The 26741-nt window shown below is 62.9% G+C and overlaps 1 protein-coding gene across 7 annotated transcripts in view; it reads right to left on the bottom strand.

Moving 5' to 3' along the window:
• MEGF6 (multiple EGF like domains 6) overlaps positions 1-26741 on the bottom strand; it is a 101923-nt gene that overhangs the window by 6349 nt on the left and 68833 nt on the right. For 5 of the 7 annotated variants that reach the window (XM_055419400.2, XM_055419399.2, XM_055419401.2 and 2 more), the window contains 30 exons: positions 20278-20403; positions 19223-19345; positions 17575-17697; positions 17108-17245; positions 15833-15952; positions 15353-15475; positions 14667-14837; positions 14202-14333; positions 13353-13481; positions 11162-11290; positions 10346-10480; positions 10080-10214; positions 7445-7570; positions 6779-6910; positions 6557-6685; positions 6333-6464; positions 5732-5860; positions 5505-5633; positions 5203-5331; positions 4681-4809; positions 4299-4427; positions 3959-4087; positions 3711-3839; positions 3426-3557; positions 3193-3321; positions 2511-2639; positions 1328-1456; positions 956-1084; positions 599-727; positions 384-512 (listed from right to left, as the gene is read on the bottom strand). In XM_055419400.2, coding sequence (XP_055275375.2) covers positions 384-512; positions 599-727; positions 956-1084; positions 1328-1456; positions 2511-2639; positions 3193-3321; positions 3426-3557; positions 3711-3839; positions 3959-4087; positions 4299-4427; positions 4681-4809; positions 5203-5331; positions 5505-5633; positions 5732-5860; positions 6333-6464; positions 6557-6685; positions 6779-6910; positions 7445-7570; positions 10080-10214; positions 10346-10480; positions 11162-11290; positions 13353-13481; positions 14202-14333; positions 14667-14837; positions 15353-15475; positions 15833-15952; positions 17108-17245; positions 17575-17697; positions 19223-19345; positions 20278-20403 — 3912 coding nt within the window. Of the gene's footprint in view, positions 1-383; positions 513-598; positions 728-955; positions 1112-1327; positions 1457-2510; positions 2640-3192; positions 3322-3425; positions 3558-3710; positions 3840-3958; positions 4088-4298; positions 4428-4680; positions 4810-5202; positions 5332-5504; positions 5634-5731; positions 5861-6332; positions 6465-6556; positions 6686-6778; positions 6911-7444; positions 7571-10079; positions 10215-10345; positions 10481-11161; positions 11291-13352; positions 13482-14201; positions 14334-14666; positions 14838-15352; positions 15476-15832; positions 15953-17107; positions 17246-17574; positions 17698-19222; positions 19346-20277; positions 20404-26741 lie in introns of those variants that run through there. The other 2 variants (XM_055419402.2, XM_055419404.2) reach the window with 2 other exon arrangements.

Raw genomic sequence — 26741 nt, forward strand, 5'->3', positions numbered from 1 at the left:
AGCTGGTGGTCAGGGAGGCTCCCTAGGGGCAAGAAGGCCAAGAGCCCTGAGGAGGAGACACGGAGCCTGCACAGGCCAGCTGGCCCATCTGGGAGGTTTCCTTCCCACCTCACCGAGGGCCCCTTGCAGGACCAAGGCCCTCCACTCCAGGGAGATGCCCCTCCAGAGACTCAGGTAGAGGCTGTAAGGCAGGATGGGCCTCGACAACCCCGAGCAGGAACCCTGGTGCTGGGACCCCCGTGAGCCACTGCGCCAGCAGAGGGACCAGGCAGGAGGACACGGTGCCCAGGCCAGGACGTGACACAGGTGGGCTCCAGAAACACAGTCGATTCCACCAACAGAGACCCCACCCCTGCCCCCACTGAGCAGTACCCCTGACTCACCCAGGTCACAGGTGGTCCCCATGCGCCCAGGGGGGCACAGGCAGCGGCCGGTGACGGCGTCACAGGGCACCCCAAGCTCGCAGTCACACTGCTGGCTACAGCCCTCTCCGAACAAGCCCGGCTCACACCCTGGAAGGGGCACTGGCTCAGCATCCTCTGTCCTAAGCCCAGAGCAGGGGGACTGGGTGGGAGTGAATGGGGGCACGGACACTCACCCCGCTCGCAGAACTGGCCGTGGAGGCCGGCAGGGCAGAGGCACCGGCCACTGACGGGGTTGCAGGGGGCGCCATGCTGACACTGGCACATCTGCTGGCAGCCAGCCCCATGGAAGCCGGGGGGACAGGCTGAGGGAGACCCAGGTCAGAGCCCCTGACTCAGTTTGCCCAGAGAGAGCAAAGGACGGGCTTGGGGCTGGCACCCACTTCCTCCCACCCAGGCCCGGTGCCTGCCCCTTATGGCCTTCCGCCCCGAAGCTGGGTCAGGTCCTCATCGCATCGGGCTGCCACAAGGAGTGATGCGGAAAACAGAAGAGTGCACGCCCAGGGGTGCGGTGGCCCGACCCCACAACTCACAGTGCTCGCAGGCCTGGCCGTAGAAGCCGGGGCCGCAGCGGCAGGCCCCCGACGTGGGCTCACAGGCCCCGTGGTTGTGGCAGGAGCACTCAAGGCTGCAGGCGGCACCGTAGCGCCCAGCAGGGCAGGCTGGGGAGGGGCCGGGGGGTCAGCCTCCTGCCGCAGGACAGCAGGGGCACCAGCCTCATCCAGGTGACCCTGGAAGCCTCGCCCAGCCCTCTGGCAGCCTGGTGCCTTCCCACAATCGCCCCTAAGCTATGGCCCTCCTCCCCGACACCTAGCCCCCCGCCACACCAGGCACGGCCTCAGCCGCTACGGGTGGCGACCCTCCAGCTCACACACGCCGCCGCCCCCAGGCTGGTCCGGACTCACCCAGCTCACAGTGCGGCCCCGTCCAGCCCAGGCCGCAGGAGCAGCTGCCATTGGTGGCGTGACACAGGCCCCCATTCCTGCAGGAGCACGCATGCTCACAGTTCACACCAAACCGATTCTGGGGACAGCCTAGGGATGAAGCAGGCCTGCTCAGAGCTCTGGTCCAGAGCGAGACACGCTCCAGGACACTCCCATGTGATCCGACAGTCATTCAACAAATACTTCCCGCCCACCCACCCCGCCCCCTGGGCACACACATGCCAGGAAGCAGCACCATTCACATCCTGCCAGTTCATCCATCTTCCTCAGAGGCCAGAACTGAGCCAGTGCTGAGAGTAACACAGGAGGAAAGGGACCAGAGCCCTCCAGGGGATGGGAGAGCCTGTCCAGCAGGCCAGAGGGGGTCAGGGAAGTCGTCCTGGGGAGGAGGTATCCTCCAGGTTCAGAGGCGGGGCAGCCCCACACTCTAGGTGTGCTTTCAGACTCTGACCCCCAGCTGCTGTTCTACCCTGGAGGTGAGGAGTGGCCTGGCTGGAGTCAGGACTCAGGACCTGGGGGAGTGTGACCACCCCCTCGAAGAGGACCAGAGCGGGCAGAGGGCTCAGACCTACCAGGGTGTGGGGTCAGACCAAGCAGTGTGGGCACGGCCTGAGGACCTGCTTACCATCATGAGCATGAACCCCACGACGGTCCCAGGGGCCACTCCGGTTGCCCCACCATCACCTGTGCTCCAGGCCTCCCTCTTCATGGGTTCCCAGCTGCTGGGCCCAGGAGGAAGGGCCAGCAGGACCCCGTTCCAGAAGGACAGAGCCAAGAGGCTGGCTCCATCCTCAAGACGGAGCAGTCGCCTGACCCCTCCTGCTGGGGGTGGGGGCTGGCTCTGGGACAGAAGTTATTCATCCCCCGCTGGCCACAGGGAACTGGAGAGGTCAACTGATGGCCTGAGTCCTGGGGTCATGGGTCAAGGCAAGAAATGGGGTGCTATCGGATGACCCAAGTGGGCAGTGCGGTCCATATGAGCAAGCCCTCACTTATATCCTCAGGGCGCCTCGAGGATTAACAGAAGGGACCCAGCTCTCCTCTGACCCCACAGCTTCACTCTATCACCAATGCCCCCCCGCCCCCGTGGCTAACGTAGTGAGGAATGCCAAGTGCCTGAGGCAGCAGCCAAGTGGGCTCTCACCGTGCTCGCAGTGGACGCCGGACCTCCCAGGCGGGCAGGAGCAGCTGCCGGTCACGGGGTCACAGGCCGCCCCCTGCCCACACCCGCACACGTGGGCACAGTCAGGGCCAAACTGGCCATGCGGACAGGCTGCCGGGGAGAAAATGGAGGGTGGCCACTCCTGGCTGGGTCCCCTGCCTCTGCTGTGTCAGCCCGGACGGGGTGGGACTGAACCAGGACAGGCTGGGTGGGGAGACTCTGTCTGGGCAGACAGGGCGGGGCCGCCTGCCACTGAGCCCCCTGCCTGCCCTGCTGTCTCCCTCGGCTGCAGGCTCTGCGGTGGGCTGGGCGCATGCTACAGGGAGTGACTCACGGTGCCCCCACCCACCTCCGCCAGCCCCAGCCCCAGACCGTCAGAAAGTCCCCACATGATTCAGGGAGAGGCCCTTCTCTTGGCAGGATGCCAGCGGGCTTCTGCGGGGCTCCTGGTGGACACAGCCCAGGTCGGGGGCACAGCACACGGCCAGGCAGAGCAAGCCGAGGAGACGTTCTGGCCACACCAATCCCCCCAGCTTAGCCTGGTCTGTGGCCGGTCCCAGCAAGGGACCCAAGGAGTGGCACGGCCAGGGGCTGTCTGCCCTGCAGGCCGGATGGCGGGGCCCTGCCTGTCAAGGTGCAGGGAGAAGACACCCGAGCCACTTACCGAGGCCGCAGTCGGTCCCAAGGAATCCGGCGGGGCAGCGGCAGGCCCCGGTGACCGCATCACAGGAGCCTCCATTGAGACACCCACACAGCAGCTCACAGCCAGGCCCGAACCGCCCTGGGGGGCACCCTGCAGGGGAAGGGGCCAGCTGCCAGAGGTGGGGGGCTCCCAAAGGCCCTCCCCCTTCCCCACCATCACTCCTGCGGCCTGGTGGGCAGCAGGGCAGCACTCACGTTGCTGGCAGCCGGCGCCGTGGTAGCCGGGGGCACACATGCAGGCCCCCGAGGCGGGGTGGCAGGCCTGGTTCTCGCCGGGGCAGTGGCATTGCTGCCCACAGCGCTCCCCAAAGGTGCCAGTTGGGCAAGCTGAGGGAGGCAGCAGGGGTCAGTCCTGGCCCAGCCCGGGAGAAGGCACCCTCCCTCACCCCAGGCCCCCTCCTGGGGGCAGAGCTCTGGGGCCCAGCCTAGGAGCGCATATGACCTGAACTGCCCCCAGGCCTGCCCACGTCCGGCACCCACCTTGCTCACAGCTGGGTCCCGTGAAGCCCGGGGGACAGTGACACTCCCCAGTGACATGGTGGCAGGCGGCACCCGGGGGGCACTGGCAGCGCTGGGCACAGGCTTCTCCAAACCAGCCGGGTGGGCAAGCTGAGGGGAGGCACGAGCGGAGGTGGTAGGGAGCCCTTGGGTGTGGGTGCGGGGGCCTGAGGGGTCACCGTGTGAAGGACCCGCCCCCACCCTGGGCGCCAGCAGAGCTGGGGGCTCACCGTTCTCACACCGCGAGCCCCTCCACCCCGGGGGGCAGAGGCAGGCCCCGGTGACAGGGTGGCAGGCGGCCCCCCACCGGCAGGTGCAGCGCTCCTCACAGCGGACCCCAAAGGCGCCCTCGGGACAGCCTGTGGGGAAAGAGGCGGGCGGGTTGAGTCCATCTCAGGGCGGCTCCCCGGACAGAGGCAGCAGGCCCAGGGAGCTCAGACTGCAGCCCTGCCCCCTCCTACCCACTGCCCACCCTGCTGAGGCCCTACACTCCGGCATGACAGAGGCCACCATGGAGGGGTCCGAGGGGCCTCCTGGCCTCCCCCATGGGCCCCCAAACCGCCCACTCACGGCTCTGGCACTTGTCCCCGGTCCAGCCGGCTGGGCAGAGGCAGTGGCCAGTGTGTGGATCACAGAGACCGCCATTGAGGCACCCACAGCTGTGCAGGCAGCCAGCTTCAAAGACCCCCGGGAGGCACTCTGCAGAGATGGGGCAGGTGACGCCTGGGGGCCCAGGACACCTGCCCTGCCCATGCTTCCTGCACCCAGAGCCTCGGATGCCGTGTCCTTGGGAAGGAGAGGCGCCTGGGGGTGGTGACACCACAGGCCACACCCAGGGCCCTGCCCTTCAACACCAGGCAGCCGTCTTGGACCTCAGAGGGAGGGGACCAGGGCAGTGGCCTTGGGTCCCCCCAGACACCCAGGGCCCCTCCTCCACTGGCCCAACACTCACCCTTCTCACAGGCCAGGCCGGCCCAGCCCTCTGGGCAGGTACAGTGACCTGAGACTGGGTCACAGGTGGCCCCATTCCGGCACAGGCAGGAGTGCTGACAGTCCTCACCATAGAGACCCTCTGGGCAGGCTGAGGCCAGAGAGAGAAGCAACCTGTGGTTTCCCTGCCAGCCAGGCCAGAGGCCTGAACCCCCGGAGGGCCAGCCCACCAGACCTGCAGGCTCGTCCCAAAGCCCAATACCAAATTTGAGGGGCAGGAACTGGGGCTGCCTCTAGGACGAGCTGCCCCAGGGCTCCCTGGGCCCACCGGCCCAGTCTTTAGGGGCTCAGCACTGAAGGGTGTGGTCCCTTAGGAGTCCTAAGGTCTCCCTCCCTCCCCAGGTGCCTCATAGCAGGGAGATGGACTCCCGCTCTCCCTACCCAGAGAGACTTAGATCCCCCTCAAGTCCCACCCATGTCACCCTGCACGGCCCAGGAAGGGACAAGCATGACAGCTGGCTCCAGACTCCTGGTCAGAGCTTACCCTGCAGGCAGGTGGGCCCCGTCCAGCCAGGGCCACAGCGGCACTGCCCGTGGACAGGGTCACAGGAGGCCCCATTAAAGCAGGAGCAGGCCTGGCTGCAGTTGTGGCCGAACGTGTGGGCTAGGCAGGCTGCAGGAGAATCAGGGGTCAGGGGTTTGGGGGGACGGACCCCAGGAGGGGCTGCAGCAGATGGTCCCAGGCTGCTGAGCTCTAGCGCCCCTCCTTCTGACCTGGTGGCCACACACAAGGACGGACCCTAACACTAACGGGCAGCGCCCAGGGCTGATGGGGGCCTCACGCACTCTGGGCACAGCGGGGGCCCTGACGGCCGGCAGGACAGAGGCAGGAGCCGCTCACAGGATCACAGGGGACTCCAGCACTGCAGTCACAGGCACGGCCACAGTCCACTCCGAAGAAGCCGGCTGGGCAGGCTGCAGGTGGGGCGGAGATAGGAGACCGCTGGGGTTACGAGACCTGCCCGCACGCCAGGCACCCCTCCCACACCCCTCTGGCCCGCACCCTGGCTCACCTCGCTCACAGAAGGTGCCCCTCCAGCCGGCAGGGCAGGTGCAGGCCCCGCTGACATGGTCACAGGCTGCCCCATGCTCGCACTGGCACCGCCGCCCACAGCCCGGCCCGAAGTAGCCCTGGGGACACCCTGAGACACTGGGATCTCAGCTGGGGGTACAGTGAGCCTGCCCAGGGCCTGGGCCGTGCGGCAGGAGAAGCCCCTCCCTTCCCCAAGACCTCTGCATCCCTCCCAGCCAGGAACCAAGCCCCCAGTTCACCCACACCCACTGGCCCGGCCCGGGTCGGGGTTGACACTGAAGTGCAGGGCCCTTAGTCCTTAGCAGACACTTTCCTCCCATCTCACAGGTGGCAAGTGCCCCCTGGTGTGCGACTGACCCCATCTCTCGCTGCCTTTGCTCCACGTGGGCCTTCTCTTGAGCTCAGGCAGGTAGGAAGGTAGTGGGTGGCAGGGGGGCCAGATGGGGGAGGTTGGGGTAGGCTTAGACGAGGAGACTCCCTGCTTGTCTGGGGACGGGGAGCAGGGCTGGGTCCCCCTGACACTTGCACATGTGTGTGTATGGATGTGTGCACACGTGTGTGCCGGCCAGGCCAGGACTCACGCTGCTCACACCGCGGGCCCACATAGCCGGCTTCACATACACACAGGCCGCTGACGGCGTCGCAGCCCCCATGGCCTGCACTGCAGTTGCAGGCGTAGCTGCAGTCGGGTCCCCAGTGGCCGCTGTCACAGACTTCAACAGAGCAACAAAGGCTGGTCACCCTGCGCAGGTGACCACAGCCGGATCAGGGGCGGGGAGGGAGGCCTGCACACCAGGCCGCTTACCTCTCTGGCAGCTGAGGCCGGTCCACCCAGGGGCGCAGCTGCACCGGCCGGTCACCGGGTGGCAGAGCCCATCGTTGGCACAGGAGCACCGCATCTGGCAGCCAGGCCCAAACCAGCCAGCGGGACAGGCTGCGGGCAGAGACAGGCTGAGCATAGCTGGGGCTGGACATGGGGCCAGCCGGAGTTGTGGGCAGGGCTGAGGTGGGGGCAGCGGGCACTCACCATCCTGGCAGCGGCTGCCCGTGAAGCCGGGACGGCACAAGCAGTCTCCAGTCTCCGGCACACAGGAGGCACCGTGCTCACACGGCGGGCAGATCTCCTGGCAGCCAAGACCCCAGCGGCCCTCGGGACAAGCTAGCACCCCCCCACACACACACACACAGAGGTAGTCAGTCTCCCCAAGCCTTACTGGGCCCACTGGGGAGCAGGGATTTCTCTTCCCAACTGAGCCATCCCAGAGGAGGGAGGGGGACAGGTCATGGGAGCACCTAGTCCACTCACAGGCTGTAGACTTCAGGGCATTCACCCCAGGGGGAGGGAGACTCCCTTCCCCAGGACGCTCAACAAGCAAAAGCGGGGCCCCCAGAAGGACCGAGAGACCCACATGCAGTGAACAGGAGCTTAGAGGACCCGCCACAGGCTGGGGAGGACGGGGACCGCTGGCCAAGCTGTCCCTGTGCCTGACGGTTCCCAGTGTCCCCTCTGCGGGCTCGGCCACGGGGCAGCCACAGACGCCCACGTCCAGACCCAAGGCTGGTGGTGTGAGCTCTCGTAGCTGCTGCAGACGGGCCTGGGGTCTGCAGGGCTCCAGGGCTGGGGTCTGCAAACGCGGCCAGCGCTGTGCAGCACAGGGAGCTGAGGGGACCCCGGGCCACAGCCGCTACTCACCTGCCCCACAGCCATCCCCGGTCCTCCCCGGCGGGCACAGACACTGCCCTGTGACCCGGTCGCAGGGGGCGCCGCCACAGGAGCAGGAGCCTGAGCAGTTCTGGCCGAACGTCCCCGCCAGGCACTCTAGGGGCGGGGAGCGGAAAGCCTCAGGGCCCCCACGCAGAGTGGCCCTCCTCCCCTGACCTCCACCCACCCCGCACCTGCTCCCCCCACCTGCCTCCCTGGAGCCTGTCCCCCCTCACCTGCCCCCCGGCACCTATCCCCCCACACCTGTCCCCCCTCATCTGCCCCCCCACCTGCTACCCCCTGCACCTGCCCTCCCCTCCTTCCCCCCTGCACCTGCCCTCCCCGCCTTCCCCCCTGCACCTGCCCTCCCCGCCTTCCCCCTGCACCTGCCCCACAGGGCTGCTGGACACAGCCCGGGTCCCCAGGGTGATGAGGGCAGTCACAGGAGTGGACAGGAGACGGGGACACTGGGCAGGGAAAGACCCACGCAGGGGAGCAGTGGTGAGGGGCGGCATGGAGGCCGCAGATGGCAGGGCCTATGAGGGGGTGAGCCAGGTCCCCGGAGAGCAGTGGCAGGCCTGCTCTGCCTTCCTTCCTCCCACTGTGGTCCACCCTGGGGACCCCATGTGGTCACTGTGTGTTCAGGAGTGAGAAAATCCTGGGAAGGAGGGGCTAGCAACTCTGGGCCCAAAGCAGAGCTTCAGAAAAGAACAAAGGGATCACGGAGCCTCACCCCACCCACATGGGCTGCAGTGGTGGCTCCAGTGGCCTGGCAGGGTCCCCTGTCCCCCCCTATACGTGCTTGACTAGGGTGGTAACCTGGATGGTGAGAAGGCCCTGCCGGCCCCAGCACCATGTGGCCACTGCAATGCTGCTGTAAGGAAAGTTCCGGGTCCTGGAAGGCCAGCTGGACACCTGGAGTGGGCAGGCTGGAGGCCACGCTCCACACCAAAGAATCAGACAACCCCTCTTTCCCACCACAACACTCAGCGGGACTGAGAATTGAGGATGAGCCCTGCCTGAGTAGGGGGAGATGTCAGCAGGAATGGCATGGGGTCCCAGGCCTGGGGTCTCTCCAGCCCCGGGATGGGCTCTGAACAAAGGACACGCCCCTTGAACCCTTGCCCTGAGGGCCCACACCTACGGGCACCTGCTCGCCCACAGGACCGCAGGCCGCACACACGCTGGGTGCACATGCAAGCACCCAGGCAGCGTGGACCAGGGCAGGGAGGCCCAGCAGGGCACATGGAGCTGTCCTGCCATCTGGGGTTCCCCGCTCCACTGACGGGCAGACACGTGTTTGGGGCACTGATGCTTTCCAGACCTGACAACAGCGGGGAGCCCATCACTGCCTTAAAGATGTGTGTCATGTCCCGCCACCCATCCCTGGGGCCCTGATACTTTTGAAGAAAAAAGGGAAAAGAAAACAAAGAAGACCAGCAGGGCAGGATGGGGGTGAAGGCCCTTCAAGTCTCAGCACTCAGGCTGCCTGGGAGGGCAGGAGTGGAGGAAGGGGTGGGCACAGAGAGGAGTCAGGGGAGCCACAGAGCCTGAGCCCACATCAGGGAGGCGAGGTCCGCCAGCTCCCACACTGGCTCACGGATGGCCAGCATGCCTAGCTCCTGAAGGCTCTTGAGAACACAGAGCCCGCCAGAGTGTAGCTTGGGCTTGTGGGGATACTTGGTTTCCAAGCTGGGTTCTAAGCCCTACACACAGCCCTCCTGCACCGAGGAAATCTGACAGCCCAGATCATCCTGGGGGTCTCCAGGACCACCGCTGAGAGGGAGGGTCCGGGCCCAGGTGCAGGGGGAGACTGGTGCCTCAGCTCGGGGCGGGCAGTGGCCCCCAGGCCCTACTTGTCCCTGAGGCGGACTCGGACCACTGCCTCCAGTGGGAGTCACATGAGTCACACTGCAGGCCCCCTCTCCACTCCCACCTGCCCTGGCTGACGGGTGAGGACTGTGTGCCCTGCGCTGAGGGAGGTCCCGACCTGCCCACACTCCATTGGCAGCCACGGCAGTGCTGATGCTCACAGCAAGGGCTCCCCCATATAAACGACAACTTCCTGCCTCCAGCCTCTCCCTGCTCGGCTCCCATTCACGCTGTCCCAGCCTCGGCATCCACGCGGAGGGCCCACAGTCATCACCCACACCCCACACCGGCAGCACCTCCAGCCCAGGCCTCTCAAGACACCACCCCAGGGAGCAACCGCATGTGTCCTGCCTGCTCAGACCCACCAGGGAGGAGCCCCCGGCCAGCTTCCAGCACAAAGCGCGCTCAGTCTGTCCTGTGATGGAGGGAGTGAACGAGCAAGGGAGGGGACGACCTGGGAGCGGTACCAACCCTTCCAGGCCGCCCTGCACATGCACACACACACACACACACACACACAAAGTGCACACACGTGTGCACACACACACATGAGCTCCTGCCCTCTTGGGTGCACAGGCACAGGCAGACCTGTGGCTGAGTCACCACTGCATGACCAGGGTGGGGACACAGCAGTCAAGGTGCTGCCAGAGCCAGTCTTTGGGGCTGAACCAGTACCCAGCTCCAGCACTTCTGGTGCCTGGCGCCCTGCACGGCCAGAGAGCCTGCACCCCGCCTGGGCACTGGGGCCGCTCACCTTGGCTGCAGTCCTCCCCGTGGTAGCCAGCGGGACACTGCTTCCCACACTCGCCACTGACAGGGTCGCAGGCCACGCCCGGGATGCAGGTGCACTCCTGCCTGCACCCTGGCCCAAAGAAGCCCGGCTGGCACCCTGCGGAGAAGAGGGGAGAGGCGTCTGCAAGGTTCCCAGGGCCCTGCCCCTCCCCTGGGGCCTGTCCCCCCTCCCCTGGGGCCTGTCCCGCTCCCCTGGGGCCCTCCTCCTCCCCCGGGCCCTGTACTCACCGTCCTGGCACCGCTCGCCCTCGAAGCCCGCCTTGCAGGCACAGCTGCCATCCCTCTTATCGCACGCACGTGTGTTCTGCTGTTCACACTTGCACTCCTCCGAGCAGCCCGGCCCAAAGGCCCACGGCGGGCAGGCTACACCCCAGAACTCACTGTGAGAGGGGCCTGCCCACTACCAGCGCCCACAACAGCCCAGATTTCCAGCCCCATCCACTGAGTTGTATCTGGGACCCCACACAGAGTCGCTGGTGCCCAGATCACCAGGCACACTGCCCACTTTGCAGACAAGAAACAGGCTCACAGAGAGGCACTTCCCGGCCAGGGAACGCCTAGGACCCTCACTGCCTCCCTCTGAACAATTCTCTTACAAGAGCTGCTGGGGTGAGGCCTGCTGGCTTTTCTCCAGCAGCCCACCACCTCTCCCTGCACCATCCTGGGGGTCTGTGGACCCAGGGAGGGGGCACAACCCCACCGGGGGCTCAGGACTTGCTCCCAGGAAACTCCAAAAGCCAAGACAAGCTCTGTGCCCTGGAGCTTCCGGCGGGGGTGGGGCTGCCCCTGCCCAAGCCTGCAGGCCACCCACCAGCCTGACTGGGGCAAGTGCCGCCCACCCGGATGCCCTGGCAGCTAACATAGTCCAAAGGACTTTGAGTCCGCAGGCCCCTCACCCCAGCCGGGGACCTTGCTGAGCCCCCGTGCCCTCATCTGTGAAGACTGATGGTCAAACACAAGCTGGACCCAGGCAGGAAGAACCCAGCCCACTCTGAGGCCCCGCCCCGCCTCAGAACCAGGCGCCCAGCGGTCAGTGGGACTCACCCAGGTGGCAGAAGCGGCCGTAGAGCCCTGGGTCGCAGAGGCAGGCCCCATAGAGGCGGTGGCAGCGGCCCCGGTTGGCACAGTGGCACTTCTTACGGCAGTGCTTGCCATAGAAGCCTTTGGGGCAGCCTGGGGAAAGGGGGAGCCTCTTGACTGCCCACCCAGACATGGCCTCCCACCCAAGGAGATGCTCTATGGCGGGGAGGCATTAGCACCCAGTACAGGAGCCTGGAGAGGCCTGGGCCACCAGGGTACAGCCATAGGGCTTCAGGGCCACAGGAGCCCAAGGACCCTGAACCCCAGACAGAAAGGGTCCCTGGGAGCTGGCGAGGGCATCCGGGGGCAGGGCAGGATGAGGTGAGCCCCATAAATGTGGCCGTCTGCCACTGCGGGCCTGTGCCCCCGGGGTCTGTAGCCCAGGACGGTGGCCAGACCGGAGACCATCACATCTTCACCACATGCAAGAGTGATTCCGAGAGCCCATTCTCTCCATCTGACTGGCACCGACAGCATCCTGGTCTAGGAAACTCGTAGAGGGGTCCCTGAGAGCTGGGACGAACCTTCTCCAGCTCACCCGCACAGGTGCACTTTACCCACAGGACCCCGACTGAGAGCTAGTCTCTGGGAAGTCACCAAGGGAAGTACTAAGATGCGGGCCCTTTATCTGCCAGGAATCCTGTGGGTCCGTTTAGGACCCATCACATACACATGAATTTAGAAGACGCTTGCTCCTTGGAAGGAAAGGTATGACCAACCTAGATGCACATTATTAAAAAGCAGAGACGTCACTTTGCTGACAAAGGTCCATATAGTCAAAACTATGGTTTTTCCAGTAGTCATGCATGGATGTGAGATTTGGACCATGAAGAAGGCTGAACACCAAGGAACTGATGCTTTCAAACTGTGCAGTTAAAGAAGACCCTTGAGAATCCCTTGGACAGCAAGAAGATCAAACCAGTCAAGCCTAAGGGAAATCAACCCCGAATATTCAGTGGAAGCACTGATGCTGAAGCTGAAGCTCCAATACTTTGGCCGCCTGAAGCGAGGAGCCGACTCACTGGAAAAGATTCTCATGATGGGAAAGACTGAGAGCAGGAGGAGAAAGGGTGCAGAGGATGAGATGGCTGGATGGCCTTACTCGACGGACATGAGTTTGAGCAAACTCTGGGAGATAGTGAAGGCCAGAGGAGCCTGGTGTGCTGCAGTCCACAGGGTCACAAGTCGGACACAACTTAGCAACTGAACAACAGCCACACACACACAGCTTCCAACAGGCAGTGTGCTCTCAGCTCTCATTCAGAGTAGGGAGGGCAGATCGCAGGAAAAGAAACACAGGCGTGCTGACTGAGCTGAGAAGGTGACCAGAGGGGGGAAGCAGAAAGACCTGCCCTGCCACCCCACACAGGCCACCCAGGCACTGGCAACGGTCCACCAATTGTTGCCATCACTGCTAAGACAGGACGTCCTTGATATACTAGCTATACTTGCCAGCAAAAATAGCAGAAATGTAAAGGTCTGAAGACTTTAAAATGAAGCATCAGACACCTGGGAAACTTCTGTGGACTGCTGCTGCTGCTAAGTCACTTCAGTCGTGTCCGACTCTGTGTGACTCCATAGACAGAAGCCCACCAGGCTCCCCCATCCCTGGGACTCTCCAGGCAAGAACACTGGAGTGGGTTGCCATTTCCTTCTCCAATATGTGAAAGTGAAAAGTGAAAGTGAAGTCGCTCAGTCATGTCCGACCCTTAGTGACCCCATGGACTGCAGCCTACCAGGCTCCTCCATCCAACTCCAGTTCCTCCAAAAATGTTGCAACTTCAGAGTTAGAAAGGATGTTAGCATCATCCCAAGAAGCCACAGCCCAGGCATGCTCCCTTCTGCAAACCCCACCCAGCCATAATGTAGCTCTAGTTGAATGCTTCCAGGAACAGGGAGTTCACTACTTCTCAGGGGACCCAGTTATAAAAGTGCTATTCTTCCCACAAGTCCTCACCACCTGCGATAGTCAGGCCCTGTGAGAATAGCCAACGATAACAACTCAGTGCTTCTTGCACTAAGGGGCTTCCTCTGTACCATACCATCACTTTCCCCACCCCTGCAGAAGAAAGGGGACTAGAAGCCAAGAGGTGGTGCCGGCCCCTCACCTCCACCCCAAGGATGAACCCAGAGGTCAAAGAGGGGCTTCACCCACCGTCCTCACAGTGGGCTCCACTGACCCCTGGGGGGCAGCGGCAGGCCCCCGTCACAGGGTCACAGGTCCCGCCGTTCTGACAGCTGCAGGAGAAGCTGCAGTTCTTCCCGAAGGTGTCCGGAGGACAAGCTGCAAGGGGGACAGAGGAGCTCAGCATTGTCGGCCCGCAAAAGGACCCTGCTCTCAGAAGCCCCTCCAGAGATACAGACACCCTCCTGGGGGTCACGTCTCCAGTTCAGGAGCAACTTCCCAGAGTAGCACCCAATGGCACTTGTGCCCCGGGGCCCCGCCCACAACTACGGCAGACATCACTCATCAATCCTGCATCCTCTCCCTCTGAACTCCAACAGGTCCACCTTCTCAGCCAGCACTTTCAGTCACTACGGCCTCTGAGACTAAGGGGTCGCTGGGCAGGGAGTGGACACGCCCTGGACGGAGGGTGGGAGAGAGCAGTGTTCAAGTGTGCTTCAGCTGCCCACTTGCTGTGTGGCCTGGGGAAGTCACCTGTCCCCCCGGAGACTCCAGTATGACTGGCCTGCCCACCCCCTGCTCTTCATCAGACCCCTTTCTGTCTCAGTTAATTGTTGGCTTGCTCGTGGCTGGACCCTCATCGACCGTGGCATCGGTAAGGGGCAGATACCAGGCTCTGCGAGCCCCCAGGGTCTCACAGCACCTAGAAGAGAACCTGGTGTGCAGCAGGCAGCTGGGAGACCCTGAAGGAATGAGTGAACGGAAGGACCAGGAAGCCCCTGCCCAGGATGGTAGGAGGAGTGGACTGTCCATGCCATGCAGGTCCTGGGGCTCCTGGGCCCTGTCCCCCACGCGGCCCCGCCCCCACAGCAGCCTCACTCTCATTGCAGACAAGCCCAGTCCAGCCGTCGGGGCAGTCACAGCCGTCCAGGCTGGGGAGGCAGCTTCCCCCATTCCTGCAGTCGTCGCAGGTCAAGCTGCAGTCTGGGCCAAAGGTGTCGTCCAGGCAGACTGGGGGACGGATCGAGAGAGGGTCCTCGGAGCCTGGTCCCTGGCCCTGGACCCCACCCAGAGAAGGGGACACAGGGCATCCTTGGGCCATGCAGGCCCCATGCGGGTGAACGGAGGCAAGGGAGCCACACAGGGGCCAGAAAGGGCCCTAAGTGGGCAGCCAGGCTCAGCCCCGGACACACTGGGCAGACTGAGCAAGTCTCTTGGCCTCTCTGAGCCTTGGTCAAACGAGGCGCTCACAGGAAGACTTCCTCATGCCCAAGACCATAGGTTGGGCAGCAGCCAGGCCCAGGGTTGCTGGCACGGAAGCCCTGGGACGGGCCCACCTCTCACCAAACTTTTCCTGCAGTGTGTGTTCGCCCCGCGCCTCGGCCTCTTCCTCCTCAGCCCCAACGTAGTCGTCTTGGAAGAGGTGGGGCAGCTCGTCCTGGAGCACCGCGACGTGCAGGGGGGGCCGTCCGAGGGGCAGGTGGCCGTCCAGGACCAGCTCGGGCAGCTCCAGGGCTGGGTAGAGCACGAAGGCCCCTGAGCCCCTGCCACTCACCTGTCCTCCTCAGGACTGGACTCCCCTGCCCCTCGGTGCCACCAGGGACCCCCACCTACAGACCCCACTGTGCCCCTCCACATCCTGGTCACCAGGAATGAGCCTACTTCTCAGGACGGAGGAGGTTCCAGGCCCTGAGAACCTGACTCTTGCCACATCTGCCCCAGCTGTCCTGGCTCCCGCGCTAGCCTGAGGGACCCTGAGCGTGGAGAGGGCGTGGGGACAGGAGAGCCCTCTGCTCTGGACACGGTCCTCAGTCCCTGAATGACATCCCTCCTCTCGTCTGGGAGGGGCTGAAGCTGGACCACTGGGACCCCTGAGTAACACCTGCCTGGGGGCCCCTGTCTGTCCAGCCCCTCCCACCATCCCACAGTGGGAGGCTGGTCTGAGGTGAGGTCCATCCAGCTGGGAAGCAGGGAGTGGGGTCCCAGTGCTGCAGGAAGACGGGGTCCCATGGGGCCAGCCGGAGACTCACAGGTGCAACTCCTGCGGTCCTCGTCCAGCCGGTAGCCGGCCTCGCAGGAGCACTGGAAGGAGCCGGCCAGGTTGGCGCAGCGGTGCTCGCAGCCGTCGTGGCCGGAGGCACACTCGTCCACGTCTGCAGGCAAACCCAGGGACACTGGCACCCGTCCTCCAGGGGTCGGGGCCTCGGGGCGGTCTTCCCGCCCCACCCCTGCCCATGGGATGGGGGCCTGCTGGGTGACACCCATGCCACAGCCATCCTCCTGGCCTCCTGCTCAAGAGAGGCCAGGCTGGGGCAGCCGGGGGTGCAGGCCCAGCCCAGAGGGAAAGACAGTGACCACACGGGGGAGGGAACAGGCAGGCCTCCGCAGGCCTGCAGACGGCAGGTGCTAAACCAACAGCCAGAGACAGAGCGCTGGGCGGAGGCCAGAGCCACCCGGCGGCACCCTTAGGACGGCCCACTCCTCAGCCGCCCCAGCCACCCACCGCTCACCGTCACACCCGCAGCCATCCGCGCTGAGCCGGAAGCCGGCGTAGCAGCTGCACTCGTAGCCGCCGGGGCTGTTGGTGCAAACCTGCTGGCAGCAGGGGGAGGCGGCACAGTCGTCGACGTCTGCAGGGCGCACACCACAGCCTGGCTGGCACCAGCGCCACCGCGCACACGCCGCCCGCAGCCACACGCAGCCGCACCACACACCGCACACAGCCGCCCGCAGCCGCACACACACCTCACAAACAGACCCGCACACAGCCACACGCACACCCCACAAACAGACCTGCACACCACACGCACACCTGTGCACAACCACCTGCATACAACCACGTGCACACCTGTACACAATTACCTGCACACCCATGCACAACTACCTGCACACAACCACCTGCACACAGCTACACGCACACCCCACAAAGACACTTACATACCATGTGCACACCTGCACACAGCCACACACACACCTCACAAACACACCTACACACCACGTGCACACCAGCCTCACAAACACACCCACACACCATGTGCACACCCACACACAGCCACACACACACCTCACAAACACACACACCATACGCACACCTGCACACAACCACCTGCATACAACCACACGCACACCTCACAAACACACCTCCACAGCACGTGCACACCTGCACACAACCACCTGCACACAGCCACACGCACACCTCACAAACAGACCTACACACCACGTGCACACCTGCACACAGCCACATGCACACCTCACAAACAGACCTACACATCACATGCACACCTGCACACACTACTTGCATACAACCACACGCACACACACACCTGCACACGACTATGCACACCTGCATGTGAGTTGCATGTACTCGCCCACAATCACATAGGCACCCAGGTACGTCCCCGGCCCTGCACACACTACACACCAGGACCCAGGTGGCGGCCCAGGGCCACCCCGCCTGCTGTGGGAGCAGGGTAGGGAGTGGCAGGTGCTGGGAAGTCCCTGCCGATGCAGAGGGGATGCTCACGTGCCACAGCACGTGGATGTTGACCCAGCGGCTGAGCAGAGCTGCAGGTGGACATGGGGAGGTGGGTGCTCAGCAGGGTTGTGATGCTGCCTCTCACCAGGCCCCCCTCGTACCACACCCAACCCTGCCCAGGGCCGAGGGAACGGGACTTGGGGCAAAAGGAGGGAGGTTCCCATTCACGGCATCAAACCCGGGAACTGCCCCAGGGCAGCAGTGAGCCTCTGGCTTGGGGGACAGCAGTCAGGAAGGAGGCGGCTCGCACCGATACACGTCCTCTGGTCCTCATCCAGCTCGTAGCCCCGGGGGCAGGTGCAGATGGGGCCCGCACTGCTGTGGCTGCAGCCATGGGAGCAGCCGCCGTTGTCTGCCTCACAGCTGTTCACAATCTCCATCTCGATCCCTGCGGCCAGAGCCACCAGGGATGTGGGACCAGGGCTGGGGTGGTCACCCCGAGCTGGTGTGGTCCTCCCACCCTAGCTGCTGCCAGTCTGCTGGGAGACAGGCTGCACGGAGCTCCTGGGCCCAGTGGATCCTGGAACCCTGTCTTCCTGGGGTCCCTCTGTCCTCCCCCATCCTCCCAGGACCCACAATCAGCCCCCAGGCCCAACGCCGTCCTCGACTGACAAGGAAGTTCTGCCCCTCAGCCAAAGCGAGCCGACAGTTGTGGAGGGCTGGGGAGCCATGTGGTGTCTCCACGCCGGGTGGTGCTGTCGCCCACTGTCCACTCACGGTAGCACTGCCGGCCATCAGCACCCAGCTCGTAGCCCGCGTTGCACACACACTTGAAGGAGCCGCGCGTGTTGAGGCAGCCGTGGGCACACTGGGCCAAGCCCGTGGCACATTCATCCACATCTGATGGGAGACATCACGGGTGAGGGGCGCTCTGGACCACTGACCTGGAAGGCTGGGCCCCCAAGGGTGGTCTCCAAGGGGTCAGGGTCCAGGCACCCCATGCCAAGAGGGGGCCCCGGTGCACTCTCCTGCTTCCCTCTGAGCATCTTTGCTTTCAACAACACACTCCAGGTGCAGAGCTGTGCTCTGTCCCAGGGCGAGGCGGGCATGGCTGGAAGTCTGGGTTCAGGCCCCACCAGCAGCAGTGGGCGCTGTTCCGCCTCTGTGCCCATGGTCCCTGAGTATGTCTGCTCTTGACAAGCCTCCCCCCATCCAGGCTGGGCACCGAAGGGGCCTTTCGGCACCGGCCTCCGGGGGGCCAGTGGGAGAAAGTGCACTCTGTCATCCAGGGTCAAGCTACAGCTTCCTCCCTGTGGCCACGTGGCACTGGCCTCAGGACCCGAACCCTAGCATCCCTGATGACCACCTCATTCCCACCGCCTGAGAGTCCTTGGAATGAAGCTGACCCTCAGACTCATTTCCCACTGGGTTCTCTGAAGCCACTGCATCCGGAACGCCAGGACATGCCCATCACATTGGCAGTGAGACCTAGAACATTTCCCTGATAGTGACGTGGAACAACAAGCTTCTGCACCCACAGATCTGTCTCTCTGATGGTTGTCAGGCAGGACGCCTCGGGAAATGATCACTGCATGCCCTGGAGGCACCACATCACTTCAGAGACTCATCCCAAGAGTCAGGGGGACAGGCCCAGGCTGTTCATTCAGAACCATGCGTAACAGGGAGGAGCAGGGACACCCGAGTCCTGAGATGGGGTAACTAACACTGCACAGTGGACGCCCGTGCAGCCATGAGGTCGGAGCATGTCCTAAAAAGCTGTGCCCACCACACTCTGGCACTCTACGTGCCCATTAACCAACAAGCCTAGACACAACCTGGAAACTGGTTCAGGGATGTCACTTGGGTCACAGTGATAACCCTTTCTCTAATAAGCAGGTTGTTGTTTAGTCACTAAGTTATGTCTGACTCTTGGCGACCCCATGGACTGTAGCCCTCCAGGCTCCTCTGTCCATGGGATTCTCCAGGAAAGAATACTGGAGTAGATTGCAATTTCCTTCTCCAGGGGATCTTCCCAACCCAGAGATCAAACCTGCATCTCCTGCTTGGCAGGTGAGTTCTTTACCAGTGAGCCACCAGGGAAGCCCTAACAAACAGGTACTGCTTAGCTAACACCTAAGAGAAATATTTAAAACTAAAAAGGCATCCTGAGAACCGTCTTCCTGCAGATACGTGACTCTCTTTGGGAGCAGTTTCTTGAGCTCCCACCCCTCCTCTCGATCTCCCACCCTCCACCCTGCCCCACCCCCAACCCCAGTCCTAGAGATGACCCTGCATCATCCCAGGTCAGCAGAGAGTGACGACACCGGAACTGGCCCCGCACACACAGGCCCCTGAAGGGGGATGCGGGGAGGTGACCCCAGCACGGCTGACCTGGACTGGCCCTGGCTCAGGGAGGGCGTCTTACCTTCGCAGGCCTTGCGGTCCGCTGCCAGCTGGTACCCTGCATGGCACTCGCAGTGGGCAAGGCCCCGGAGCACCCGGCACCTGTGCATGCAGCCGCCGTTCCTGTCTGCGCATGGGTTTCTCCCTGCAGTCATGGCCAGGAGGAACAGGGGCAAAGGGCAAACGTACAGAACCCAGCAGGTTTGGGGTCCCTGCCCCAGGGCCTCTGGTGAGCCCCCATCTGGAGCTCTCACCCCTCCTGCTCTGGCCTGATGGGCTGGGACATGGACTAGGGGTCAGGGGAGCCCTAGGCATGCCTAGACGACTCCAGAGAAGACAGAGGGCACCGGCCAGGCCCGCCCTGCTCAGGCAGCAGGCACATGGCCAGCTCCCCCGCTTCTCTTGTCGAAGCCCCAGCCCCGTGAACTCATGCCACCCTGCCCCACTGCTGGCCCACACTCACTCCTGACCCCCCAGGACCTGGAAGGCTAGGCAGGTGGGAGGGACTCCCTCAGCACCAGCCCTGCCCCCACCCATTCCCACTTCTCAGGGGTCTCCTGGGCCTGCTCCACCTTCTCCATCAGCAGACCCCCCTTCCGTGACCAACAGCCCTGGGACCCCAGGGCAAGGAGCCAGACAGGGCCTGGCCAGTCTCCTCTGCCCGAGGGCCAGGGCTTGGGCTTGCATGCCCACGCCAAGGCCAGGGAAGGCCTCAGAACTGAGACAACACAGGATGCCCTTCCTCTTCATCCTGGTACCCCCATCCTGAGCTTTCTGCCCCCAAAGATGTGAGATCCCAGAGCACAGCCTGATGGGCTTTCTCCCCAGGGCCCAGAGGGGTTGGATGATGCCCCATCACTCTCTGCAGCTAAGGAGCCCCCTGTGTGATCACAGGTCAGCCAAGGGCGACAACATGGACTGGACCCGCCAGACTCTTCTGCAGCACCAGTGGCCAAGCAGGGAGGGACTTGGGCTTCATGATCCCTGGGGCAGGTCTGAGGGAGCGTGGAGAATGGGCAGGGTGTCCCAGTGGAAGGCCCATCCCTGGTTCCCTGCTTCCACCCCCGGGACACTCACGGACGCAACGCCTGCCATCCTCCTGGAGCTGGAACTTGGGCCGGCATTGGCAGTGATGCTGGGTCACTGTGAGCTGGACGCAGTTGTGCTGGCAGCCACCATTGCCCACGGCACAGGAGTTGATGGCTGGGGACCCGAAAGGAGTCAGGTCACCCCAGGAGGACGGCCCGGCCGAAGGGCTCCACCCCAGGCAGGCTCGGAGCACCTCCTGCAGGAAGCTTCTGGCACCTCTGAGCCCCTCCCTCCTTCCTGTCTGTGTCCCAGAAGCAGGGCCTTTGAGAGGGCAATACAGCTCCCACCCAGGTTGCAGGCCTGGCTTTGTTTCTCAGCCCACACAGGGACACACAGGGCCATGATCCGAATCTGCGTCCTCTGGCCCAGCCTGCCCCAGGACTGGGTGTAGGGAGGCATTGCAGAGGCTCCTCCCCCACACCCGGGCACAGAGCACAAAATACCAGGCCCTGCTGAGGGTCAGGGCATCCGGGGCTCAGAGTCCAGCAGGCTGGGAGGCTCCCTGGAAGGGCAGGAGGCCAGCAGGGACTGGGGAAGACCCAAACACTCCACTGTCGGTCATCAGGCCAGGGCAGAGGGGCAGGCGTGGGCCTCCATGGACAGCCACCATGGCCTGTGGGCCTAGCCGCCAGCTCCTGTCGGGCCACTGCAGCACCCGCCCACCCCAGGTGGGGCCTCACCCCCACCTGACCCCACTCCTCTCAGCAGCTGTGGAGACAGCACTTGGTGAGGCCAGAGCCAGGGACCCCCATCCCAGTCCTAGGATGCCAGGGGTCCAGGCGTTCCCGCTCAGGCCCACCTAGAGCAAGGCTCTTATGGGTCAGGCTAGCCAAGTGGGTGCCTATGCCCTGGGTGGATGCGTTGAGGCTGTGCCCAGGAAGGGGGCAATGGGAGCAACTGGGCAGCCAGGGAGGACACCCGGCCTCTGGTAGCTCCACCAAGTCACTGGTAGTGGCCTTGTGTTTAGGGAGGGACAGGTCCCCAGCTCTGCAGTGAAGCTTCAAGAATGGACCGCGGGGAGGCGCAGATCACTGCCCAGCGGGCCTGGGCCAGAGCAAGCCTGAGTGCTGGTACTAAACACTGCGACCGCCGGGGGGCAGGGACTCACCCCCGGTTGCCCACTGTGTTGTCATCACAGACTTCGGGGGGCCTCAGGGCCTGAGTCTGGAGAGGCCATCCACTGTCAGCGGGTCTGGGGGCCAGGCGTGACCCACCCCACCACTGAGGCCGTGGAGCTGGGAGCAGCCACATCTGCACGCAGAGCAAGAGAACAGCCTCGGGGCTCAGAATTCAGGCCCACACTGTCTGGCAAAAACAAGGCTCCCTTCAAAGCAAGTACGCTCCCAAAAGCCAGAACACGGCACTCACCATCCTGCTGGTTCCCCACGAGGAGTGTGGGGGGGAAACTGGAGCAGAGGGTACCCCCGGGGCCAAGCCAGCCTTGCTCTTGGGGTGGGGGGAACACCCAGGGTGGCAGTGCGGGCTCTGTCTCCTGGCCATACCTGCCTCTGCCATGTGTCGAGGGGGAGCAGCAGAGCCCTGAGAGCCGGGTTGGACGGAGGCACGCAGGATGGCCATGCCTCCGGTCCCTGCCAGCCTCCAGGCCCCCTCCCCAGGCACCCACCCCCAATGCTGCGCTGACCCCCAAGGCCCCGCCTGCCTCCCCCGAGACAGCTCTGCTTAACCCACCGCCATCAACTCCAGAGGCTTCCAAGCGTGGCCTGAGCCGGCCCATTCCTGGGGCCCTGTCTGGGTTTACAGCACCAACTGCATCCCGCCCAGAGCTCATAACAGGAACCAGAAGCCCCTCCTGGCAGCGCCGGGCAGGCACACGGAGAGAGGGGCTCAGAGCCCGGGCCAGGGGAACGGCTGGGCAGACACTGTGGCTGCAAGGACGTCCCACAGAGCTGTGGCAGGAGACCCGAGACGGGCCCAAGGGAAACCTGGCACTGGACCCACAGGAGCCCACCGGGGAAGAAATCCCAGGCAGGTGGGGGCCACAGAGATGTCCAGCTCCCCATGCAGCCTCAAGTCTCCCTGACACCAGCCCGCATCTCTGGCTCTGCTGCGCAAGTCCTAACATTCCAGATTTTCCCAAGCTGTGCTACACACGAGGGAGCCAAGTCCCATATCATCATCTCACACATCCTGTGCCCAGGATTCCCGGAAAGCTGAGCAAGGTAGTTTTTCTCAGGCACTGGGCTGTGCAGCTCAGGGGAGGGCCAGCCTCTGCATGCCCAGTGCCTAGAGCTGGGGATAAAGCTTCCAGGCCCTCAGGTCACTGTGAGTCATAGCCATGGAGTCCACATACCATTGCCCCATGCCTGAATGGATCAGGCTCAGAGCTGAAGCTGCAAGTTTGTCAGAACACAGGAGCGAGGGGGTTCCACAGCCCCTAAGGGGACCAATGTTTGTGTACCCCTGCAATTCACATGTGCACTTCTAAAATTCAACCATCAATGTGACCACATTTGGAAGTGAAATAATGAATTGTGGTGCTGGAGAAGACTCTTAAAATTCTTGGACTGCAAGGAGATCAAACCAGTCAATCCTAAAGGAAATCAACTCTGAATATTCATTGGAAGAACTAATGCTGAAGCTGAAGCTCCAATACTCTGACCACCTGATGCGAAGAGACAACTCATTGGAAAAGACCTTGATGCTGGGAAAGACTGAGGGCAGGAGAAGGGGGTGGCAGAGGATGAGATGGTTGGATGGCATCACCAACTCAATGGACACGAATTTGAGCAAACTCAGGAAGATAGTGAAGGACAGGGAAGCCTGGCATGCTGCAGTCCATTGGCCGGATATGACTTGGTGACTGGACAACAATCCAGGTTAAATGAGGCCATAAGGGTGGGGTCCTGATCCAAAAGAATTTGTGTCTTTAAAGAAAAGACATAAGGACTTCCCTGGTGGTCCAGTGATTAAGACTCCAGGCATCCAATTCAGGGGACATGGGTTTGATCCCTGAACAGGGAACTAAGATCCCACATGCCTTGCAGCCAGAAAAATTAAACTAAACTAAAAATATTTTTTGGCTTCCCTGGTGGCTCATACAGTAAAGAATCTCCCTGCAATGCAGGAGACCTGAGTTTGACCCCAAGATTGGGAAAATCCCCTGGAGTAGGAAATGGCAACCCACCCCAGTACTGTTGCAGCCAAAAAAATAAAAGTATTTGTTAACATAAAGACCTCCCTTTCTCTAATATGGGAGGGCTTAAAAAAAAAGAAAAAGAAAAGACGTAAAGTCTCTCTCTGTCTCTGTCCCCACGGCCACATGAGGAGACAGCAGGGAGAATGTTCTCATCAGGCACTGGATGGGCTGGGACCATGAGTGAGAACTGTCAGCCTCCAGAACAGCGAGAAGATAAACTTCCGTGTCTAAGCCGCCCAGTCGGTGCATTGGTTAGGGCAGCCTGAGCTGACTACTGCACCTCCACTTCCCAGTTTGCAAGCACCAGAGCCAGGGGACTCGCAGGTTCTAACAGAAACTGAAAGCATTAGTCATTCAGTCGTGTCCAACTCTTTGGACTGTAGCCCACCAGGCTCCTCCATCCATGGGATTCTCCAGGCAAGAATGCTGGAGTTGCCATTTCCTCCTCCAAGGGATTTTTGAGACCAAGGGATCAAACCCATGTCTCCCACATGGCAAGCTGATTCTTTACCATCTGAGCCACCAGGGAAGCCCCGGGTTCTAATAGTGCAGTCTACAACTCCGTCTTTCGCCAGCAGGGGTCGCTCCAGCCCAGAACCAGTTGTGAGGAAACTGGACCTTCTAGATGTCCTACGGGGAGGAGGATCTGCTCCATCCATGCTGGTTGGCTTGCCAATGCTGGAGTCCAGCATTACGTGTGTGTGAGCGCCGTGGAGGTACAGGTAGGGCTCTGCACAGTTGACCTGCAAGGCAGCTCCGCTGGCAAGGCCCTGTTCTGGGACACCAGTACGCTGGCCCACCCAAGCTGGTCATTCGAGGGGCTGTGCATGGCAGTCTGGTGGCGTTAGGACAAGCCTGTTGGCAGCGTGCCAAGCCCACCAGACCACTCTGCTCCAGCCTCCAACCCCAGCCGGTGGATCGGAGCAGGCTGGATGGCAGCTTCGTGGGTTTGTAATAACTGGCCTCAGACTGGCTTGGCTTCCAGGTCCCAAGAGCCTCACACCACGTGTGGTCAGCAGCCACGTACAGCCCATCCTTCTAGGAATCCCTCTGTTGGCCGCAGGGTCAGGATGGCGGGACCGGAAAGGGGTGGCCCGCCGGCTCAGCCAGTGGGGGAGACTCATGTGGGCTTGGCCCGCCAAGTACTCCTTGGCAGCTCACAGTTTGCCTACAGCCTGGCCTTATGCATCCTGCCCCATCCCAATCCTCTGTTGGGGCCTCCACACTGCCTAGGGGGGCATGGTTCCCCTGGAGCACGGATTCAGCCGCTCCCACCCATGGGCACCCACAACACAGACTGTGCACCGCCCAGCACCCACACTCTCCAGGCCCGGCCAGAGAAAGCAGCAAAGCTCGGACCCAGGCCCTGCAGCTGCCCTGCCCAATGCCCACCTACCTCAGGACACGCACTGGCAGGTGAGGACCCGGGCCCTGCAGCCCCTGGCACACGTTCCGAGGTCATCCGCACTGTCACAGCTCTCCCCATTCCCACGCTGTGCTCCCCGCTAGGTTCTGCCCTCATAAACTCTCTGATTCTAACCCCCTACCTGCTGAGGCCCCAGTCTGCCCCTGCTTCCCCACAGCATCTCTGCATCCAGCCCAGGGTCTGCGGCCGCTGCCCTGGCTTCCCCAGGTCGGGGTGTGACCCTCCCATCCCCCCTGGGCACTGACAGCCTGCAGATATAGGGCCTGGTCTCGGGCACAGCGGTGACCTCCCTGGGTGGCCTCAGGCAGGGCAGCCCTTCCTGCTCCCCATTCAGACTCAGCAGCCCCTTGGGGCTGGGAAGGCACTTTCTCTTTCAGAAACTGCAGCCTGTTTGGGGCCTGGAGGTGACTTGAAAACGTGCCCAGAGCTGCATCTGTGGTTTGCAGGGATGAGCTCTGCCGAAGAGCCGAGCAGTCTTCACCCCTCTGCTACCTGTGGCTTTCCCAACGAAGCCTCCAGGGGCCCTGACAACCCCCCTGCCAAGGAGTCGGGGGACAGTAGGCTGTGGGGCCCTGTGCAGACCCTTGCTGTCCCCTCACCAGGGAGACCCAGGCCTGGGGAAGCATCTGCCCCAAGGCCACTTGGCACACCTGAGGGAGAACCCCAAAGGCAGGCGGGGTGCAGGAAGACCCCCCCGTACTGTGGGCACTGTGTGCACTCAGTCGCTCAGTGGTGCCCAACTCTTTGCAGCCCCGTGGACTGTAGCCTTCCAGGTCCTCTGTCCACGGAACTCTCCAAACAAGAATGCTGAAGTGGGTTGCCATTTCCTCCGGCAGGGGCTCTTGCAGTGGGGCCCATCTGACTCCAGACCACCAGGGGTGCAGGCTGACAGCAGAATCCTCCCCACAGTGTCCATCCAAGACTCAAAAGGCCTGAGGCCGAGGGGAGAAGGAGGAGGGGAACTGCCTCTCCCCAGGGGCTGCCCCGGGGTGTCGCAGGGACCCTTCTGTTCGTTGAACTAGTGACATCATGGCCCCTCAAACGCGTGCTGCTCACCATGGGGGACATTCAAGGACAGGATCCAGAAAGGACCTCTGGGCAAAAGTCACCCTAGCCCAGAGGAGGAAGGTTTCCCAAAGACCAGGAGCAGGTCTCCATGGGTCTGCCCTGCAACATGGCACAGAAAACAGGCACCCCCAGGCTCACCGCCCAACGGAGCTCTCTGCAGCTCCATTTCCCACAGTTTGGGGAAGGACAGGGGCCAGCTCCTCATCCCTAAGGGTGAGAAGCAGACTGGACCAGCCCTCAGCCTCTCTCTGCCCACTTCTTCCAACCCCAGAGCCTGATGGGGCGAGGGTAGGGACAAACCCAGGGGGCTCCCTGGAGGTGGAGCACCCAGGACACCAGGCTGCTTCTGCTTCTTTCTCTTGGGGCCAGGCTGAACAAGAGCAGCAAAGACGTGAGGTACTCAGGGGCATTGAGGCTGAAGGTAAGATCCTTCCTGCAAATCTTCACGTTAAAAATGGAAACTTTTTGTGTGTTATTTGCAAGGGGCCTTTTACAAGGGAGGGTTTCAAGTCTCCCCTTGTCTGTTTCAAGGCCCCCCTTAAGCAAAAACACCTTTGAAGACTTCCCAGATCTCTGGGTGCCAAGATGCGGCACCAACCTGAGAGCTCCCAGCATGTAGGGCCTTCCCACTCTGTATGGAGGAAGAGCTGTCACATCCCTGTGGGAACCTTCTTTACTCTCACTCTCTAGCGTTTCCATAACCCTCATTCCAAGCTGCTGAAGAGAGGGGTGCCTGGACCTGTCCCCTGCTTGCCCCGCCAGTCCCAGGAGAGCTCAGAGCACCCCTCCGCTTGCCCAGAG

Source organism: Moschus berezovskii, chromosome 17 (genome assembly GCF_049115385.1).
Source record: "Moschus berezovskii isolate FMDL1 chromosome 17, NW_MosBer_1.0, whole genome shotgun sequence".
In the NCBI taxonomy this organism is placed as follows: Eukaryota; Metazoa; Chordata; class Mammalia; order Artiodactyla; family Moschidae; genus Moschus; species Moschus berezovskii.